Consider the following 18,422-nt stretch of genomic DNA (forward strand, 5'->3'; position numbering starts at 1 on the left):
AAACTAATGAAGGAGAGAAGCAACTTAGAACTAAGGAGAAATTGCCTGACAGTTAGAACAATTAATCCGTGGAACAGCTTGCCTCCAGAAGTTGTGAATGCTCCAACACTGGAAGTTTTTAAGAAGATGTTGGATAACCATTTGTCTGAAGTGGTGTAGGGTTTCCTGCCTGGGCAGGGGGTTGGACTAGAAGACCTCCAAGGTCCCTCCCAGCTTCTCTTCTCTTCTCTTCTCTTCTCTTCTATTCTATTCTATTCTATTCTATTCTATTCTATTCTATTCTATTCTATTCTATCACATATTTATTAAATTTTTACAACAACCATCTCCACAACAAGGTGACTCTAATTAGGACTTAAGCAACTTATGACTATTTTTCACACTTATGATGGTTGCAGCATCCCCACCGTCACAGGAGAGAGAGAGAGAGAGGGAAGGAGGGAGAGAGAGAGAGAGAGAGATGCCCAGGGCTTATCCTGGAAACAGATGCATCCTCCTACAAGGTCTTTCAACCAGCAGATCTCACGTTTCTCCTCCAAAGGGACTAGAATGCTGCTTTCTTCCTTAAACTGGCAGCCTTCGGCCGCTCGGTGATGGCCCATGTCCTTACCTGGGCTGGAACCAGTGGGAGAGGATTGGAAAGGCGGGAGGCTCCTGCTCTACATGCAGATGGGCAGAGCATGAATAATGCAAATTCCAATTCTTATGAAAATGAGAAGCTTAATTGCATTAGCTGCACAAGGGAGGGCGAGGAGGGAAGGGGAGGCTCCCCTGACAAATATTTTCGGGAGCTGTTTTGTGCCATTGCTTGTGGCCTCCCTGTTTTGAAGATCCATTTGCCACTTCAGAGCTCTGGATCCCCTCCAGGATCCCGCAGGTGTCTTCTCCTTCTCTTAAGATCTCAAGGTTGTCCTTCACTGCCTGATCTTCTGCTCTTCTCCAAGATCCCGAAAAATGTCCTTCTCTTTCTCCAAAACCTGAAGGATTTCCTCTTCCTTCTCCTAAGATCTTAAGAACGTCCTTCTCCTTCTCCGGAATCTCCTTCACCTGCTCTTCTCCAAGACCCCAGAAATATCCTTCTCTTTTTCTTGCTTGTAAGAGGATCACAAAAGGGGATTGTGTGATCCCAGGACAGTGCGACCATCATAAATAGGAGACAGTTACTGAGGGTCTGAATTTCGTTTACATGTCTGCGTGGATGCTACGAGGGTTGTAAGTGGTGGTATTCACTTACCGTATTTTTTAGAGTATAAGATGCACCTTTTTCCCCCAAAAAAGGGAGTGAAAATCTGGATGCGTCTTATACTCCAAATGTAGCCCTGCCCAGCTTCTCAAATGGAGGTTTCAGAGGCTGGAAAAAAGCATCAGAAACGAAGCTTCAGGAAAAAAGCCCCCAGACAGAACTTCAGAAAAAAAGCCTCCGAAACAGAGCCTCGGAAAAAAAGCCTCCAAACAGAGCCTCGGAAAAAAAGCCTCCAAACAGAGCTTCAGAAAAAAAGCCTCCGAAACAGAGCTTCAGAAAAAAAGCCCCCAAACAGAACTTCAGAGGCTTTTTCTGAAACCGAGTTTCAGAAGTTTCAGAGGCAGAAAAAAAAGCAAAAAAAAGCAAGGCACAGAGCTCACAACCAAGGAACCTGTTGCTAAAATTCACCTCTGGGAACAGCTGATTGGTGGTATTCCGGGAGGCCGATCCACCTGCCAATCAGCTTTTTTCTTATTTTCCTCCCCAAAAACTAGGGAAGAAACCAGGAGACGGTGAGTTCTAGTTCTGCCTTAGGCGTTAAAGGCGGCTGGGTGACTTTGGGCCAATCACCAGGAGGCGGTGAGTTCTAACTTTGGTCGCTAAATGAAATGTTGTAATTCAAGGACTACCTGTACCTCCACCAGAGATGCGGGCAGCCTCATGAGACCTCCATTGATCTTGGTTCTCTGCATGGATTTGACTTTTAACAGAAAGCACCAAGCTGAGCATTGGGATGGCCACGTCTCCAAGCAGGAGAAAAACAAATAAATAAGCATTTGGAAGAATATCAGGATCTTCCGAAGCCGGTTCAGTAAACCAAGATCTCCGCGCAGCTTCTGGCTTGCCCAGCTGAGAGAGAGAGAGGGAGGGAGGGAGAGAGAGAGAGAGAAAGAGAGAGAGGGAGGGAAGGGAGGAGGGAGGGGAGGAGAGAGAGAGGGATGGAGGGAGAGAGAGAGAAAGAGAAAGGGAAAAAAAAGAGAGCGAGAGAGAAAGAGAGAGGGATGGAGGGAGAGAGAGAGAAGAGAAAGGGAAAAAAGAGAGAGAGAAAGAGGGAGGGAGAAAGAGAGAGAAAAAAAAATAGAGAGAAAGAGAGGGAGGGAAGGGAGGAGGGAGGGGGGGAGAGAGAGGGATGGAGGGAGAGAGAGAGAAAAGGAAAGGGAAAAAAAGAGCGAGAGAGAAAGAGAGAGGGATGGAGGGAGAGAGAGAGAAAGAGAAAGGGAAAAAGAGAGAGAAAGAGAGAGGGAGGGAGAAAGAGAGAGAAAGAAAAAAAATAGAGAGAGAGAAAGAGAGGGAGGGAAGGGAGGAGGGAGGGGGAAGAGAGAGGGATGGAGGGAGAGAGAGAGAAAAGGAAAGGGAAAAAAGAGAGCGAGAGAGAAAGAGAGGGAGGGAGGGAGAGAGAGAGAAAGAGAAAAAAGAGAGCGAGAGCGAGAGCACTCTGGGATTAATTAAAGTCTCTTGCTTTCCACTTTGCCTGGGTAACCTTTCTTTTATGCCTTTTTGTAGGTGTAGGGCCCGAAAAAGTCAAGTCTATTATCGGCACGGCTCGGAGGGAAAAGGATCCTGCCCACCCTTGAAAGAACATGGTGTTTAATGTTGCGTGAGGCTTCTGCTCCAGATGCTGCTGTCAGAGAGGCTCAGGTGAGAGGCTGGGCTGGGAAGGGGGGGGGGAAAGGAGGGAGGGAGGGAGGAGGGATGAGAGCCTGCTAAAGTCTCCCTCAGAGGAGGAGGAGGAGGAGGAAGAGGAGGAGGAATTGAGAAATAGGAGAAGAAGGGGAAGAAGAAGAGGAAAGAGGAGGAGGAGGAGGAATTGAGAAATAGGAGAAGAAGGGGAAGAAGAAGAGGAAAGAGGAGGAGGAGGAGCAGAAAAAGAAGGAGGAGGAATTGAGAAATAGGAGAAGGAGGAGAGGAAAGAGAAGGAGGAGGAGGAGAAAAAGAAGAAGGAATTGAGAAATAGGAGAAGAAGGGAAAGAAGAGGAAAGAGGAGGAGGAGGAGAAAAAGAAGGAGGAGGGATTGAAAAACAGGAGAAGAAGGGGAAGAAAGAGAAGGAGAAAAAGAAGAAGGAATTGAGAAACAGGAGAAGAGGAAGGGAGGGGGAAAGAGAGAGGATAGAAGGAAGACTGGAAAGGAAGGGAGGAAGGAAGGAAAGAGACATAGAAAGAGAAGGAAGGAAGGCAAAGAAGGCAGAAAAGAAGAAATGAAATGAAATGAAGGAAGGAAAGAAGGAAATGAAAGAAGGAAGGAAGGGGAAAGAGAGAGGATAGAAGGAAGACTGTGGAAAGGAATGGAGTAAGGAAGGAAGGAAGGAGAGACATAGAAAGATAGAAGGCAGAGAGAGAAGGAAGGAAAATGAAAGAATGAAAGAGAGAAAGAAAGAAAAGATTAAAATAATGCGGAGGTGCCCATTGCCAAGCCCAGGTGCAGAGCTGCTCTGTGCCCTCAGTTGGCACAGCTCCTCCGCCTGTCCCCGGGCGTGCTCTTCCTTCCCTCTCTTCTCAAAGACCTTGAAAATTCAGAAGAAAAACAAAAGAAAAGGCAGTTCTTGCTCATTCCGGAGCTCTCCCTCTTCTCCAGCCTTGGGGGGGGGTGGGGTCCCCGGGTGGGCGCCCACCTCTCTTTCACAGGCGCACCAGGCCGCCAGGCAAGACGGTGGAGGCGGTCCTCGACTTATCGTCGTCCGTTTAGCATCCGTTCAAAGTTACAACGGCACTGAACAAAAGGGGCTCGGCTTGGGGCCGGTTTTCACGCTTAAGGACCGTCGCAGCCCCCCCTCCCCCCCGCGGTCACGTGATCCAAATGCAGACGGCTCGGCAACTGGCTCGTATTTATGACGGTCGCAGCGTCTTGTGGGGGTGGGAGTGGGGGGGGGTCACGCGATCCCCTTTTTTTGAGACCTCCTGACCGACGAAGTCAGTGAGGAAGCCAGATTCCCTTAACAACTATGGCAGGAAAGGTTGTAAAACGAGGCAAAACTCACTTCACAACTGTGTCACTTAGCAACAAAGGTTTTGGGCTCCATTGTGGCGGTCAGTCAAGGAGTACCTGTATAAGGTTTCCTGCTTGAGCAGAGGGTTGGACTAGAAGACCTCTGAGGCCCCTTCCAAGCCTAGGATTCTATGTTCTGATTACCAAAACAGGCCAGCATGCCTTCCCTGGGACCCAATCCTTCCTTCCTTCCTTCCTTCCTTCCTTCCTTCCTTCCTTCCTTCCTTCCTTCCTTCCTTCCTTCCCCTCTGCCTTCTATCTTTCTATCTCTTTCTTTCTTTCCTTCCTTTCCCTCTGCCTTCTTTCTTTCTATCTCTCCTTCCTTCCTTCCTTCCCTCTGCCTTCTTTTTCTATCTCTCCTTCCTTCCTTCTTTCCTTCCCTCTCCTTCTTTCTTTCTATCTCTCTCCTTCCTTCCTTCCTTCCCTTTCCCTCTGCCTTCTATCTTTCTATCTCTCCTTCCTTCCTTTCTTTCCCTCTGCCTTCTATCTCCTTCCTTCTTTCCTTCCCTCTGCCTTCTTTTTCTATCTCTCCTTCCTTCCTTCCCTTTCCCTCTGCCTTCTATCTTTCTATTTCCTTCCTTCCTTCTTTCCTTCCCTCTCCTTCTTTCTTTCTATCTCTCTCTGTTCTTCCTTCCTTTCCTTCCCTCTGCCTTCTTCCTTCCTTCCTTCCTTCCTTCTCTGCCTTCTATCTTTCTATCTCTCTCCTTCCTTCCTTCCCTCCCTCCCTCTGTATCCTTCTCTCTCCCTCCTTCCTTCCTTCCTTTTCTCCTTCCCTTCCTTCTCTCTCTCCGTTCTATTTAGAGATAGATAAGATAGAGAGAGGGGTGGGGGTCTCCATTTGAAACCAGACCAGGGATTCCCCTGAAGCAATTGCAAAAAAGTAGAGGGGGCTTAGCCCCGCACGGACCCTCCTATAGGGACACTATGGCCAATCCCTGCTATGCCGAAGATCCTGCTTGCAACCTCCCGGAGACCCCCTACCCGTTTCCAGAATCAGATTTCAAGACAAGGAGCAGGAGAAAGAAAATTAATTCTTCGCACAACCTAAGCGCTTGTGGGAGTTGATCACAGTTAAAACCAAAAAACCGAGGGCCCTAGAAGCATTAAATCAGATTTCTGGCCACCGCAGAAGCCTTTCGCTGCCTCGGATTAATTTCTGTGGGAAATTGGAACTGGGTTACCTTTACTCCTTCAATCTGTCTTTCCTTCCCGCAGCCTGGAGGAATACCTGACATTTTAAAACTCGTCTTTCGGGGTGGGTGGGTTGCTGGCTTAATGCACCCCCCCTTTTTTTTCCTCTTCCCCGGCAGGAAGAGATTTTCCATTATAAGATTCTCCTTTTATAGTCCCCGCATTTCCAATTTAGGAAGAAATACGTCCCGATCAAATATTGATGGGCGGAAAACAAATCGGATTTTTGAGGGCTGAGACAGATGGACGGATGGGACATTAGACAGTCGCGTCTCCGTCTGGGGAGGGGGGGGGATAAAAATTTTCCTCCCTGCCAGGAAATTTCTCCTTAGTTGCAGAAGGGGAGAGAGAAAGAGAAGGGAAAAGACAGAAGAGAAAAAAAGGAGGAGGAGGAGAAAGAAGAGTGATGGGTTCAGGAAGGGCGTGAGATGTTACCCAAAGATGATTTTTGGAAAGAAAATGAGAATATTCCTTGGGCAAGGACGGTGGCAGCTCTCGGATGGCAGAGAAACGTTAAATCAGGGGTCTGCAACCTTAAATACTCAAAGAGCCATTTGGACCCATTTCCCACAGAAAAGAAAACACCGGGAGCCACAAAAACCCTTCCTGTGCCTGACTATATCTTGAGTGATCACAAAACTAGAATATGTAGTTGAATTAAACGTTCTGCTTTCTTCTGAAACTTTTCTTTTCTTGGATTTATCCATGGTTGGCCTACTGGGAGTCAAAAAGCTCAATAAATTGCGTGCCAGTGGGTGTCACACATTGGCAGTGATGACACATATTTTGAATGATGGAGCCACAGCCAAGGGGTGAAAGAGCCACATATGGCTCCAGAGCCACAGGTTGCTGACCCCTGGACTAGCTGTAACCTAGTTATCTTTCAGGACCACGGATAGCTCCACAAGTAACTGCGGTGGCTTTCAGGACCACAGATAGCTCCACAAGTAGCTGCGGTGGCTTTCAGGACCACAGATAGCTCCACAAGTAACTGCGGTGGCTTTCAGGACCATAGAGAGCTCCACAAGTAGCTGCGGTGGCTTTCAGGACCATAGATAGCTCCACAAGTAACTGCGGTGGCTTTCAGGACCACAGAGAGCTCCACAAGTAACTGCGGTGGCTTTCAGGACCATGGATAGCTCCACAAGTAACTGCGGTGGCTTTCAGGACCACAGATAGCTCCACAAGTAACTGCGGTGGCTTTCAGAACCACAGAGAGCTCCACAAGTAGCTGCGGTGGCTTTCAGGACCACAGAGAGCTCCACAAGTAACTGCGGTGGCTTTCAGGACCACAGATAGCTCCACAAGTAACTGCGGTGGCTTTCAGGACCATGGATAGCTCCACAAGTAACTGCGGTGGCTTTCAGGACCACAGATAGCTCCACAAGTAACTGCGGTGGCTTTCAGAACCACGGAGAGCTCCACAAGTAGCTGCGGTGGCTTTCAGGACCATGGATAGCTCCACAAGTAACTGCGGTGGCTTTCAGGACCACAGATAGCTCCACAAGTAACTGCGGTGGCTTTCAGGACCACAGATAGCTCCACAAGTAACTGCGGTGGCTTTCAGGACCACAGATAGCTCCACAAGTAGCTGCGGTGGCTTTCAGGACCATGGATAGCTCCACAAGTAACTGCGGTGGTTTTCAGGACCACGGATAGCTCCACAAGTAACTGCGGTGGCTTTCAGGACCACAGATAGCTCCACAAGTAACTGCGGTGGCTTTCAGGACCACAGATAGCTCCACAAGTAACTGCGGTGGCTTTCAGGACCACAGATAGCTCCACAAGTAACTGCGGTGGCTTTCAGGACCACAGATAGCTCCACAAGTAACTGCGGTGGCTTTCAGGACCACGGATAGCGATAAGATGCACATCATTGGACAATGGCCACTAATAGAATCATAGAGTCCTACGGCTGGAAGGGACCTTGGAGGTCTTCTAGTCCAACCCCCTGCTCAAGCAGAAGACTTTATTCCATTCTGGCCAAACGGTTGTCCAATCTTTGCTTGAAAACCTCTTGGAAAGTCTGTGGAAATCAATGCATTGCTTGGAAGAAGCCAACATGGGTTTTTCAAGGAGGAATAACAGAATAAAATAACAGAATAGCAGGAGGGATGGCACCTGAGCACCTTTAATTGAGGAGCCTATCCTGACTTCAGCAAAGCCCCCCGTCAGAGCCTTGTCAAGCCACAGCAGAGGGGTGAAAGAGCCACATGCGGCTCCAGAGCCGCAGGTTGCTGACCCCTGCATTAAATGAATTCCCCAGAGGAATTGTCAACAAGTCAGCTTGTTGTTCCAAAATGTTCCTCCGATATCTTTGTTTCTATTCGGGGGGGGGGATTTCACCCCCCTGATTCTGCCGCTTCTCTGATGTTATTGTGGAAAGGGCTGTTGTCCTTTTGGCCTGAGAAATAATCCTCTCGGCTACAGAAAAGAAGCACCTGAAGATGCTCCGTACACGGTTGCCAAGCTAACACAAAAAGGTTGTTTCCAGGAAACGCTAAAAGCCATTCAGACATGAAAACTGAGTCAGAAGGCTGAGATTCATGGCCTTGGCACATCCTGATGATTGCTTTCCTTTTCTCCCTCTTTCCCCTTCCTTCCTTTTCCCATTCTCACCTTCCAATCTTCCTTCCCTCCCTCCCTTTTCCTTCCCTCCTTTTCCTTCCTTCTTCTCTCACCTTCCAATCTTGCTTCCCTCTTTTTTCCTTCCCTTCCTTTTCTTTCTCACCTTCCAATCTTCCTTCCCTCCCTTTTCCTTTCTTCCTTCCTTCCTTCTCCCATTCTCACCTTCCAATCTTCCTTCCTCCTTCCCTCCCTCCCTTTTCCTTCTCTCCTTTTCCTTCCTTCCTTCCTTACCCTTTTCCCATTCTCACCTTCCAATCTTCCTTCCCTTCCTTTTCCTTCCTTCCTTCTCCCATTCTCACCTTCCAATCTTCCTTCCTCCTTCCCTCCCTCCCTTTTCCTTCTCTCCTTTTCCTTCCTTCCTTCCTTCCCCTTCCCTCCTTTTCTCCTTCCTTTTCCCTCCTTCCCTTCTTGCTGTGTTTCTCTCCATCTCTTTCTCTCCATCCATATTCCTCTTAGCCGTCTTCCAATAGGGTTGGAAGGGACCTTGGAGGTCTTCTAGTCCAACCCCCAGGTGAAGGCAGGAGGCCGTAAACAATTCCAGACAAATGACTGTCCAGTCTCTTCTTGAAGACTTCCAACGATGGAGCATCCACGACAAGAGGGGACAAGCCCTTCCGCTGATTAATTGATCTGGAATTAGGCTATGATGTAGACCGTGGAGAAGATCATATCTCAACATGGTCCACCAACATCTGGTGGAGCACATCAAGCAAACAACAGAGACAAGACAGACCCGGAACATGAATTCTGCCGTTCCTCTTCCAGCACAATTCTCAGGCTGAAATATTTAAGATTTAGCTGCCTTCCTTCGGTAAATAATTGATGTTCCATCTTAGCGGCTGGAGAACATCAACCCTCTCTGCATTGTTGACAAGCAGAACAGAGCGTTCCGAGAAGTGAATTTGGATCTCCTGTAAAGAGGACATCTTTTTTTTCGGCTACTAAACAGGAGATAGGTTGCGGCCTTCCCCCCCAAAAAAAACACGCGGATTGGGAGGGTCTTGCGGGCAGGTGGGAATGAGCTCCAGGACCTATGGAGTCAAGTTTTGATAAGGCAGAGAGTCCTTGATTTATGACCGTTTGTTCAAAATTACCGCAGGACAAAAACATGGGACTTCCGACCTGTTCTCAGATTTTTAGAGCAAGGGTCTCCAACGTTGGACACTTTGAAGGCATGTGGACTTCAACCAAAAAAGCCAATGCAGTTCTTGGTTGCATCAAGTGAGGGATAGAATCAAGATCTCGTGAAGTGTTAATACTTCTCTCTCTCTCTCTTGCCTCTTCCTTCCTCTTTTTCTCCATCCTCTTCTTCCTTCCTAACTTCCTCCCTTCCTTTCTCCATCCTCTCCTTCCTTCCTCTTGTTCTCTTCTTTCCTCTTTTCAATCCTTCTTCCCTTTCTCCATCCTCTCCTCCCTCCCTCCCTTTCTCCATCCTCTCCTCCCTCCCTCTCTTTCTCCATCCTCTCCTTCCTTCCTCTCGTTCTCTTCTTTCCTCTTTTCAATCCTTCCTCCCTTTCTCCATCCTCTCCTCCCTCCCTCCCTTTCTCCATCCTCTTTCCTTCCTCTCGCTCTCTTCCTTCCTCTTTTCAATCCTTCCTCCCTTTCTCCATCCTCTCCTCCCTCCCTTTCTCCATCCTCTCCTTCCTTCCTTCCTCTTGCTCTCTTCCTTCCTTTTTTCAATTCTCCCTTCCTTCCTTTCTCCATCCTCTCCTTCCTCCATCTTCTCCTTCCTTCCTTCCTTCCGCTCTCACCCTTCCTTCCTCCCTTCCCTTCTCTCTCCCTCCCTCCCTTCCTTTCTTTTCGATGTAGGAACTGCCCGACTTCAGACTGACTCTGGGAGACTCACAGGTGACATCCCCTGATGGACACGATATGCTGCTGTTACCAAGTACAAATTATATTATGCAAATTCCTCCATTCTGTCCATTTTATCCATGTGGCTGATATAAATTTGGGAGGTTTGGGAGATGGATAATTTAACTATTGCTACGGAGGCTTAATGGCACTGGATCAATCAAAGATGATGAAGAAAAGAATGAGTAAAAGTCTATAGGAAGTTAAGCTGGATATGTTGTTGTCGCTAGAGAAACCGCATTATAATGACACTTGGGTTGTGCGGAATGGTTTTTCCAGCACTTGCTAAAGTCAGAGAAGGAGCCGTTTGAATCACAAACTTTTAGGGATACTAATTCCGTTAGAGGCAACCAGGGTAAATTTGTGTTTATCAAAGAGGGAATTACAAGGAGAGGATCTAATTATAAGATCAATATATTGCCCCAACTGCAATCAGTCGGTATTTATGCAATCACTATTGCAAAAACTAAACTCATTAAGAATTGGAAATGTCATTAGAAGGGGGGGAAACTTCAGCCACCTTTCGGATAACAAATTACGGTGATCTTCTAAAAAAAAAGGCAACAGGGGAAATAGGACGATAATGTTGAAAAAAATCTTCAGTTCGTGCTAATTTGATTTTGGATAATTTGGGGACAGAAACATCCAGATGAGAAGAATGACGTATGCCATTCAAAGTGACAAAAGGCCAAATTCCAGATACTTTTAGGTTCGAAAAATGTTTTCTGGTGGCGTTTTTGTCACCCAAAATTAGCTCCATATTATTTCCTCGATATGCACCCATTTGGAGATTGTAGGTAGACCTCAATTTACGACCAACGCGGAGGCCAACATTTCTGCTGCTAAGTGAGACAGTTGTTAAGCGAGCTTTGTCCCGTTTTACGACCTTAAGGGAATCACTGCAGCTGTTAAGTTAGTAACATGGCTGTTAAGTGGATGCATTGGCTTTGCTTGTCAGAAGGTCGCAAAAGGGAATCCCATAAAGCAGACACTGCAACCGTCATAAATAGGAGTCAATTACTAAGGTTCTGAATTTTAATCATGTGACCCTGGGGATGCTGCAGTGGTCGTAAGTGTGAAAAAAACAGTCACGTCCCTTTTTTCCGGTTCCCTTCTTTCTTTCAACCGTCACTAAATGAACTGTTGCAAGTCAAAGACTACCTTATAATTTTTTCCCTTCCACTAAAGTGGGATTATTTGGGGAGGGGGGTGGAAATCCAACTTTGTCACATATTGCTCTTTTTAAGTAATAACAGCAAAAGAGACTATTTCATTCCTTTTTTTCAGATCCTTTCCTTAATAGACGGTGGGAACGCTGCCGATGCAATATATCTTGATTCCAGCAAACCGAGAGCTTTGATCCAAGAACCCGTGAGCTGTCCGTGACAAGCCTGGCTGAAAAAATAGATCCCACCACCCCCGCCCACGGGATCCTTCATCAGAGGCGCCCCAAGAATTCGGGTCTTCGCCGTTTTTTTTATAAATTTTGATCCTTGCAGGGTTTGCTGGCTTAAGGGATGCAATCAAGAGCTGCAATCAAGGCATGACCTGAAAGTAATAAATAAATATAAATATAACAATTCCATTGAACCAGTTTCATGTTTAATAAATGAAGTAAATAATAATTTTTAAATGCATTTTTAAATGTTCAGTTGACTGAGTTTCATGTTTAATAAATAAAGTAAATAAAAATAATAATAATAGTAGAGAAAGAATGGTGTTAATGAGAAAACCTGCATGCGTATCACGCGTTCACACGTGCAATCAATGGAATGCGTGCATCAGCTGGACAAAGTTGCATTCCCACTGCCTTGCTAATGAAAGAATTGCACCGTCCGTGATCCCTTCCTCGGAAGCCTCCAATTAAAAGACGGGATCCCGGGGAATCTTCCAATGACACGCATGTCCGCCCGCCGCCACGAGACTCGCATTCCAGGAGGCGGGATCCTCCTGGGAGGGGGAGGGGAAAAAGAAGAAGGCGCTGGCCAATCAGCGCCGCCGATTCGCTCCGGCCCTTTCCAGGTGGCAGCCCGGCTCCTCTATCGTCTGGGCCAATCAGGAGCTTTGTTTAGGGTTAGCGGGCCGAGGAGGGCGCGGCTGCCTGTCAAGGCAGGCGAGCCAATAAAATCGCCCTTTGGGTTTTTTCGCCCTGCCCCTCTGAGCGCTCGCGCTCTCCTTTCTAACACCCCCCTCTTCTGAGCCGCGCTACCGGTGCTCCCCGCTATTTGCGTCACTGACTTCTTCCCGCCTTTCAGAGCCTCTCCAGCCGCCTATTGGCCGCCGCGGCTGCCATCGCGCCATCGGTTTCCCTCCGCGACCTCCGATTCGCTACTGTCCCTCGCTCAGCACTAAGGAGCGCCTCCCCCTCCTCCTCCCCCGTTCCCCCCCCCTCCTCCTTTCATCCTAGCTACCCTGGCGCTTCCGATACGCCTCCCCTCTTGGTTGGCCCCGCCCACCTGTCAAGTCCACCCGTCCATAAGCCGGCGTGCTTGCCAGTCAAAGCCCATCCTCTCCTCGCGCCCGCCTCCTCCCAGCGCCGGTTGGCTCATCTCGACGCCCATCCCGCCGAGCGTCCAATGGCAACCGCGGGCGTGTGTGAGGGAGCGTGAGGGAGGACGAGAAAGAAGGCCGGAAAAAAAGGCGGCGGAAACCGGCAAGAAGACAAGCCTCCCGAGGGAAGCAACGGCCGCCCGAAGCCACAGAAGAGGGAAGAAAAGCCGGTTACGGGCCCGGCCGGGGAGGGGGGGAAGGCGGGAGCGGAACCGGAAACGGAGGAGAGGAAGGGGCGGGGCCAGCGGGAGAGGCAGCGGCAGCGGCGGCGGCGGCGGCGGCGGGAGCAGCGCGCGCGCCTGCCTGGATCCTGGTCGCGAGGAGGAGGCGGCGGAGGAGGATGTGGCGCGCGGAGGGGAAATGGCCGCCGAAAACAAGCCGGAAGGTGAGCGGGGAGAGCCGGCCGGGGCCGCCTTCTGAGGTGGTGGGGGGGGGGAGGGGCGGGGGGAGAACCAACCGACCGACTGACTGACTGGAAGGGCTGTGAGGGGAAACCGGCGGGAACGCGCATGCGCGGCCCCTCCGGAATTGCCTCCTCCTCCTTTCTCCTCCTCGCCTTCCCGCCCTTCTCGTTCCTCGCGGGGGAGGGGGGAAGGGGAGGGTGGGTGAGTGAGGGGGGGGAATCTATGAGGCCTCGGGACCCCGAAAGTTGGGAGGGGCGGGGCGCGGGCGCCCTCCTGGGGAGGGGGCGGGGCCGACGAGAGGCCCCTCCTCCTTTCCCCCCCCTCGCGGGGGGGGCGGCGGCCCGGCGTCGTTGCCTGGCGACCGAGAGACCCTCCTTCCTCCTCTTCCAAACCCCCCCCCCACCCGCCCAGAAAGTCCTCCCGGGTTGACTGGTGGTGGATATTTGAAGGGGTCCCTCTCAGCCAAAGGGCGAGGGGCAGCCCCCTCCCTCCCATCAACCCCCCCTCCCCCAAAGTGCCCTTTCCCCCTGGCTTGGCCGAGGAGAGGGTGGGATGCCGCCTGCAGGGGTCACCCGAGGATGGAGGAAGGGAGGGAGGGAGGGAGGGGGGAAAAAGGAGGAATGGGAAACACCCCCTCCCCTCCCCCTGAGGTTGAGGAGGGGGGTCTGCATGTGGAGGGGCGGGGTGGGGGGAGGGAGGGAGGAGGAGGAGGGAAAGCAGGGCACTTCCTGGTGGGAAGAAGATGGGGGAAGGGATTTTCGGGGAGGGGGGCTCAGAAGGAAGGGGAGGTGGAGGAGGAGGAGGGGGGGAAGGGAAACTACCGGCTGGCGCTGCGCCTGCTGGAGCTGGGAAGAGAATGGCCAGCCAAAGTGGGATGGAAACGGTCCCTTCTTGATTTAAAAAAAAAAAAAAATCCCTCTGAGCCTCTTTTTGGGGTCGGTGGCGCTTGGTGCTTGCCTGTCAAGCCTGAGCTGTGCAGGAATAAGCCGGGGTTGGACGTGCCTTCCTAGATGGAGAAGGGGAAAAGATTGACATTGATGCAGCCTTGTGCGTGTTTTAGAGATACATGCATACATGAGTATATATGGATGTAGATGTAGATGTGGGTATAGATATGTGTGTGTTGATTTGTCCATATCTATAATCTATAAATCTCAGTATCATCTATCCATCCATTCATTTTTCTCTGTCTATGTGTATCATCTACCTACCTAACCTATCTATCTTCTATCATCCATCCATCCATCTATAATCTACCATGATCTATCTATCTATCTATCAATCTATCTATATCCATCTAATCTGTTCATATATCCTATCTGCATCTTGTCATCTCTTTCTCTGCATCCATCCATCTATCCATCCAGACACACGTATACATACACCCACATGCATATATACGTATAACGCTACCCAGACAGGATTTTGGGATCATGACTGGCCTACATTCAGTGCTTTCCATTTAACGCCTTCCTTCCTTCCCTCCCCCGCCTCCCTGTCCATAGAGCATAAGCCTAAAGAGAACAGGGACCGACCCCTTCGGTTTTATGGCTGCCTCTTGTTTCCGGCTGTAAATAGTTGAGAGAGGACCAATATACGGTCACGGTTGATGGCGCCTCCATTTCCCAGCCACCCCAAGAGCCAGCCAGCCGCCGCGGTGTTGGTTCTCCCACACACATGCCAACAATCCTTGCCGGTGTGGCCTAAATGCTGCTGAACCGTAGGTAGCCTCTAGTTGCGCACCTCACTTTTTGGCAAGGTAGCGGTGGTCTTTGCCACGTCTTACGTGGAGGGTCGAACCTATTTCCCGAAGGTATCTGTGCACACTGTAAGCGTGGAGTCAGCTTGTTCAGGTGCTTCAGAGGCGAGGGGTGGTGGTGGAAGGAAGGAAAAGGGTGAGAGCTGCCATTGTAGGTGTAGCTTTTAAAACGGGCATTTGATGGCCCTGGATTGAGTTCCTGCCATCTGCAAACCTGTTAAGAATCTCTTCGGCTGCTAGAGATTTTGGGAAAGCCTTTGCAGGTTTCAAGGAGGCAGAAGACTGGGTATTTCTTCGCCAGGGCGAGAACATAGAGATGAGTTGAAGGACTAGCTTGGCGTAAGGCAATTTCACATGTGATGCTGCTCATCAGAGAAACTTCACAAAGGCAGTTAGCCAACCTGCCTCTTTTTCATGCGGCCTGTACTAGATTCTGTCCGAAAGAGCCTGGAAGGTGACGTATGCTTCGTTTCTGAAATTTAAAAAAAAAAAAATGGTGAAAAATTCATCTTCCTGTGCTTTTCCGTTGGTACGCAGAAGTTGCCCCACGGAGCAATATTTCCATCTCCAAAGTTAAATAGGTGTCCTTACTAATGGGGCAAAAAAAAAAAAAAAACCCAACCACCCCAGTAGAAGTTCGTTGTCGTAGATGGGCTTAATCCAAGGCTTGTATTTGTCCTTGCGTGCCTCCTTTCGTCTCACCTACGGGGCAACGCTTGTGTATTTATAACATCTCCCTGAACGTGTTTGCATGAGTTGCCGCCGCTGTCCTACAAAACATTTGCACCGTGGGTTGCTGAAGGAGGCTCCGCTGTTTCCCGTCCAGGAGATGTTCTGACCCGAGTCATTTTTAGAGCAGTTGAGAGAGGCTGGTATCTGGAACTGAAAATAACCAGGGCCTGGAAAAAGGTAATGGAAACAATACGGTAGGGACATCGTAGCCATCACCACAACCTCCTGGCCTCTATTTCTGCTGGATATGATGGGGCTAGAAGGTCAAGATAGCCGATGGGGCATCAAATGCAAAAAAAAAAAAAAAAAGCTAGACAATGAAAGTCAAAAGTGACGGTGGATTTGAAGTCTGTCTGTTTTGGATATTGGAAAAAAACAACTCTTTTTAAAAAAACCCTGAGAAGTGTTGTTTTACTGAAGAGAATGCCAGCGCTGGAGGTGGGGGGGACCTTTATAAAATGAAGCTGTGGGCTCTAATTCACATCTCTCTCTTCAGTTTGGTCCTGCGTCCATTTTAGATGATTTGAGATGAGTTTTGATAGGAATGGAAAGGCTTCCTGTTAAAATGACGTATCCATTACTTACTCGGCACAGTCAATAAACAGAGCCCTACGTTTTTATAGGGCAATGTTACGTTTTAGGACAATGTTACATAAACCGAGGCATTTTTGTTGCATTCTTCCAAACATATGAAACTTCCATGTAAACGAAGTCTGGTGAGAATTCAGTTGGTCTTTGGATGAAGGTAGACAGATAAATCATCACTGTTTGTGAGTGAAACAGGTAAATCCTGAACACTCCTGGTGAGAATTGCCCCCAAAGAATATAGTTTTTGAAATTCGGAATCAACAGCTTTTAGCTCATATCCACAAGGGGGTAGTGATGTACTGTTGGAGATATCTGTAATGGAAATATTAGGAGATTCCTTTAAAAAAGAAATACAGATCGAGGTAGTATATTTGACTGCTCACTTAATGGCTTTATAAAAAAAAGAAGTTGGTAAAGCAGACCTTTTAAGGGGTTAAATGTTCGGGGTTTATTCAGCTGTGGAACAGTTCGGTGTTCCTCCTCTATCTGACGACACGAATCCACGGACATCATTTGCCGAGTCGCCAATTATCACAGGAGTTGCTCTCTGGTTGCATCCCAAATTCAAACGTGATAAAATGCAAGATGACTTTAGTGGCGAGATGGGTCCAAACTTCAACCCGAGGGATGTAATAATAGAGCCATTGTAACAACTTGGCGGTGCTTATTGCTGAGATTAAAAATCAGTGTGTGTGTGTGTGTATATAATGCGCCATATGTTATGATTTCCTTTCTGTTGCAGTTTTTCGGGCATTTGCATCACTTCGTGAAAAATATTGTCTTATTTCTGATCTTGGCCAGGGCCGGAAAAAAAATGATACTACTTTTAATACCCCCCATCAACTTTTGCAGTAAATAGAATAGCCCCAAGTGCAAATTCTACCTAACACGAATGGTAGCTTGCGTGACGCTGCCTCAGGGGTCCCAACTCCTACGCTATATATTCGTGAATAATGTACAGATGAGTATTAGGAGATTAAAATGATAGGATAGGGAAGACCGTTTAGAACTTTCCCCAGCATTGAGACTCCTGGTGCCTGAGAAAAATCCTCTCTGCATATCCAGCAAATGTAACATTTTTTTAAAAAATAAATTTTTGAGTTGCCACTTTGATGCCTTTAGTTCATTATTTCTGACTGTCCACACGACTGGCTCTCTATCAGGTTTCAGGATGTGCATCTCACAGTAAGAATGACGTCTTCTGGGATAATATTGCTGAAACAGGGTATGTGGACGGTGGTAGATTTAATTCCTTCCAAGTTTTTAGATAGATGCTCGGTTGCCTTTCTCCTCTCCTCCCCCCTCTCCCCCCCCCCCCCCCGTTGCAACATCATTTCGTGGTGCGGTAAAAATGGAGTCAGCCTTCCTGATTTCCTGGGCTACATCCGTGTAGTTTTCTCGCTCGCAGTGTAGGTAGTCCTTGACTTAAAAACCCCAGTTGAGCCTCAAATTCCCGTGGCTAAGCGAGACGTGCTAAGTGAATTTTGCCCCATTATACGACCTTTCTTGCCTAAGTTTCCCCATTGACTTTGCTGGTCAGAAGGGGATTGATCACGTGACCCTGGGCCGCTGCGACCGTCATAAATGTGAGCCCATTGACAAGCATCTGAATTTTGATCATGTGACCACCGAGATGAGGCCACAGTTGTAAGTTTAAGAAATGGTCATAAGTCACCTTTTTCAGGGCCATTGTGATTTTGAACTGTCACTAAATGGACTGTTGTAAGTCGAGGACTAGCTGTATTCCTGCAGTTTAGGAGGAATATCTCTCTCACGCTAACGGCCATCTCCTCCTCCTCCTCCCCCCCCACCCCACATTCCTAGCAGCTGTAAGCACCGGTAGTAAAATGAATTTGAAGGATGGTATTACACTTACAAAATAAGAGAGAATAAAATATATTCCTTATGAACTTTATTTCTCGAGTACCCTCTGGGCATGCTATGTTCTCATTACTTTTTTTTTTTTTCCTCCTCCTGTACCTGCCATATTTCAAGTTCTGCTCCTTTGAAGGAGTGAGAGAGAACATCATATCCTTGGTATGGCATTATCTTTCCGTGGCTAAATGAAACGGGGTTTATGACACATTCTTAAAAACGGGCTACACCGTCTTTGCAGAAACTCGGGGTGTCCTAGACATCGGCCACTGGGTTTTCTCTACCTGTGATAAATATTTGTCGTAATTGTAGTGAGAAGTTCTTATTTATGAGTGTTCTTGTTCTGGAGGAATATAACCAAGTGTTTACTACTTAATCATAAGATGTCAAAAGTACACAAGGAATCGTTTCTCTTTTAATGACCGTGCAAAGGCCAAGTTTTCACTAGCGGTTTATGCTACGCTGGTTCACTTACAAAACGTCAACTTTAATAACCTCTGGACTTTATGAAATCAAGTTGGCCAGGCTAATTCTATACTGTGCAGGTGGTAGCCCTTGACTTAGGACCGTTCGTTCAGCGACCGAAGTTACGAGGCACTGAACAAAAGTCCTCCC

The 18,422-nt window shown here is 48.4% G+C and overlaps 1 protein-coding gene across 1 annotated transcript in view; it reads left to right on the forward strand.

Moving 5' to 3' along the window:
* Positions 1–12,498: 12,498 nt before the first annotated feature.
* Positions 12,499–18,422, forward strand: part of CAMTA1 (calmodulin binding transcription activator 1) — a 293,220-nt gene continuing 287,296 nt past the window's right edge. The window contains exon 1 of the mRNA XM_070956332.1: positions 12,499–12,834. Within this exon, the coding sequence (XP_070812433.1) occupies positions 12,810–12,834 (25 nt within the window). The 5' untranslated portion in view covers positions 12,499–12,809. The remainder of the gene's footprint in view (positions 12,835–18,422) is intronic.

This window comes from Pituophis catenifer, unplaced genomic scaffold, assembly GCF_029215685.1.
Source record: "Pituophis catenifer annectens isolate HBS135680 unplaced genomic scaffold, rPitCat1.0.hap2 SCAF_18, whole genome shotgun sequence".
Lineage (NCBI taxonomy): Eukaryota > Metazoa > Chordata > Lepidosauria > Squamata > Colubridae > Pituophis > Pituophis catenifer.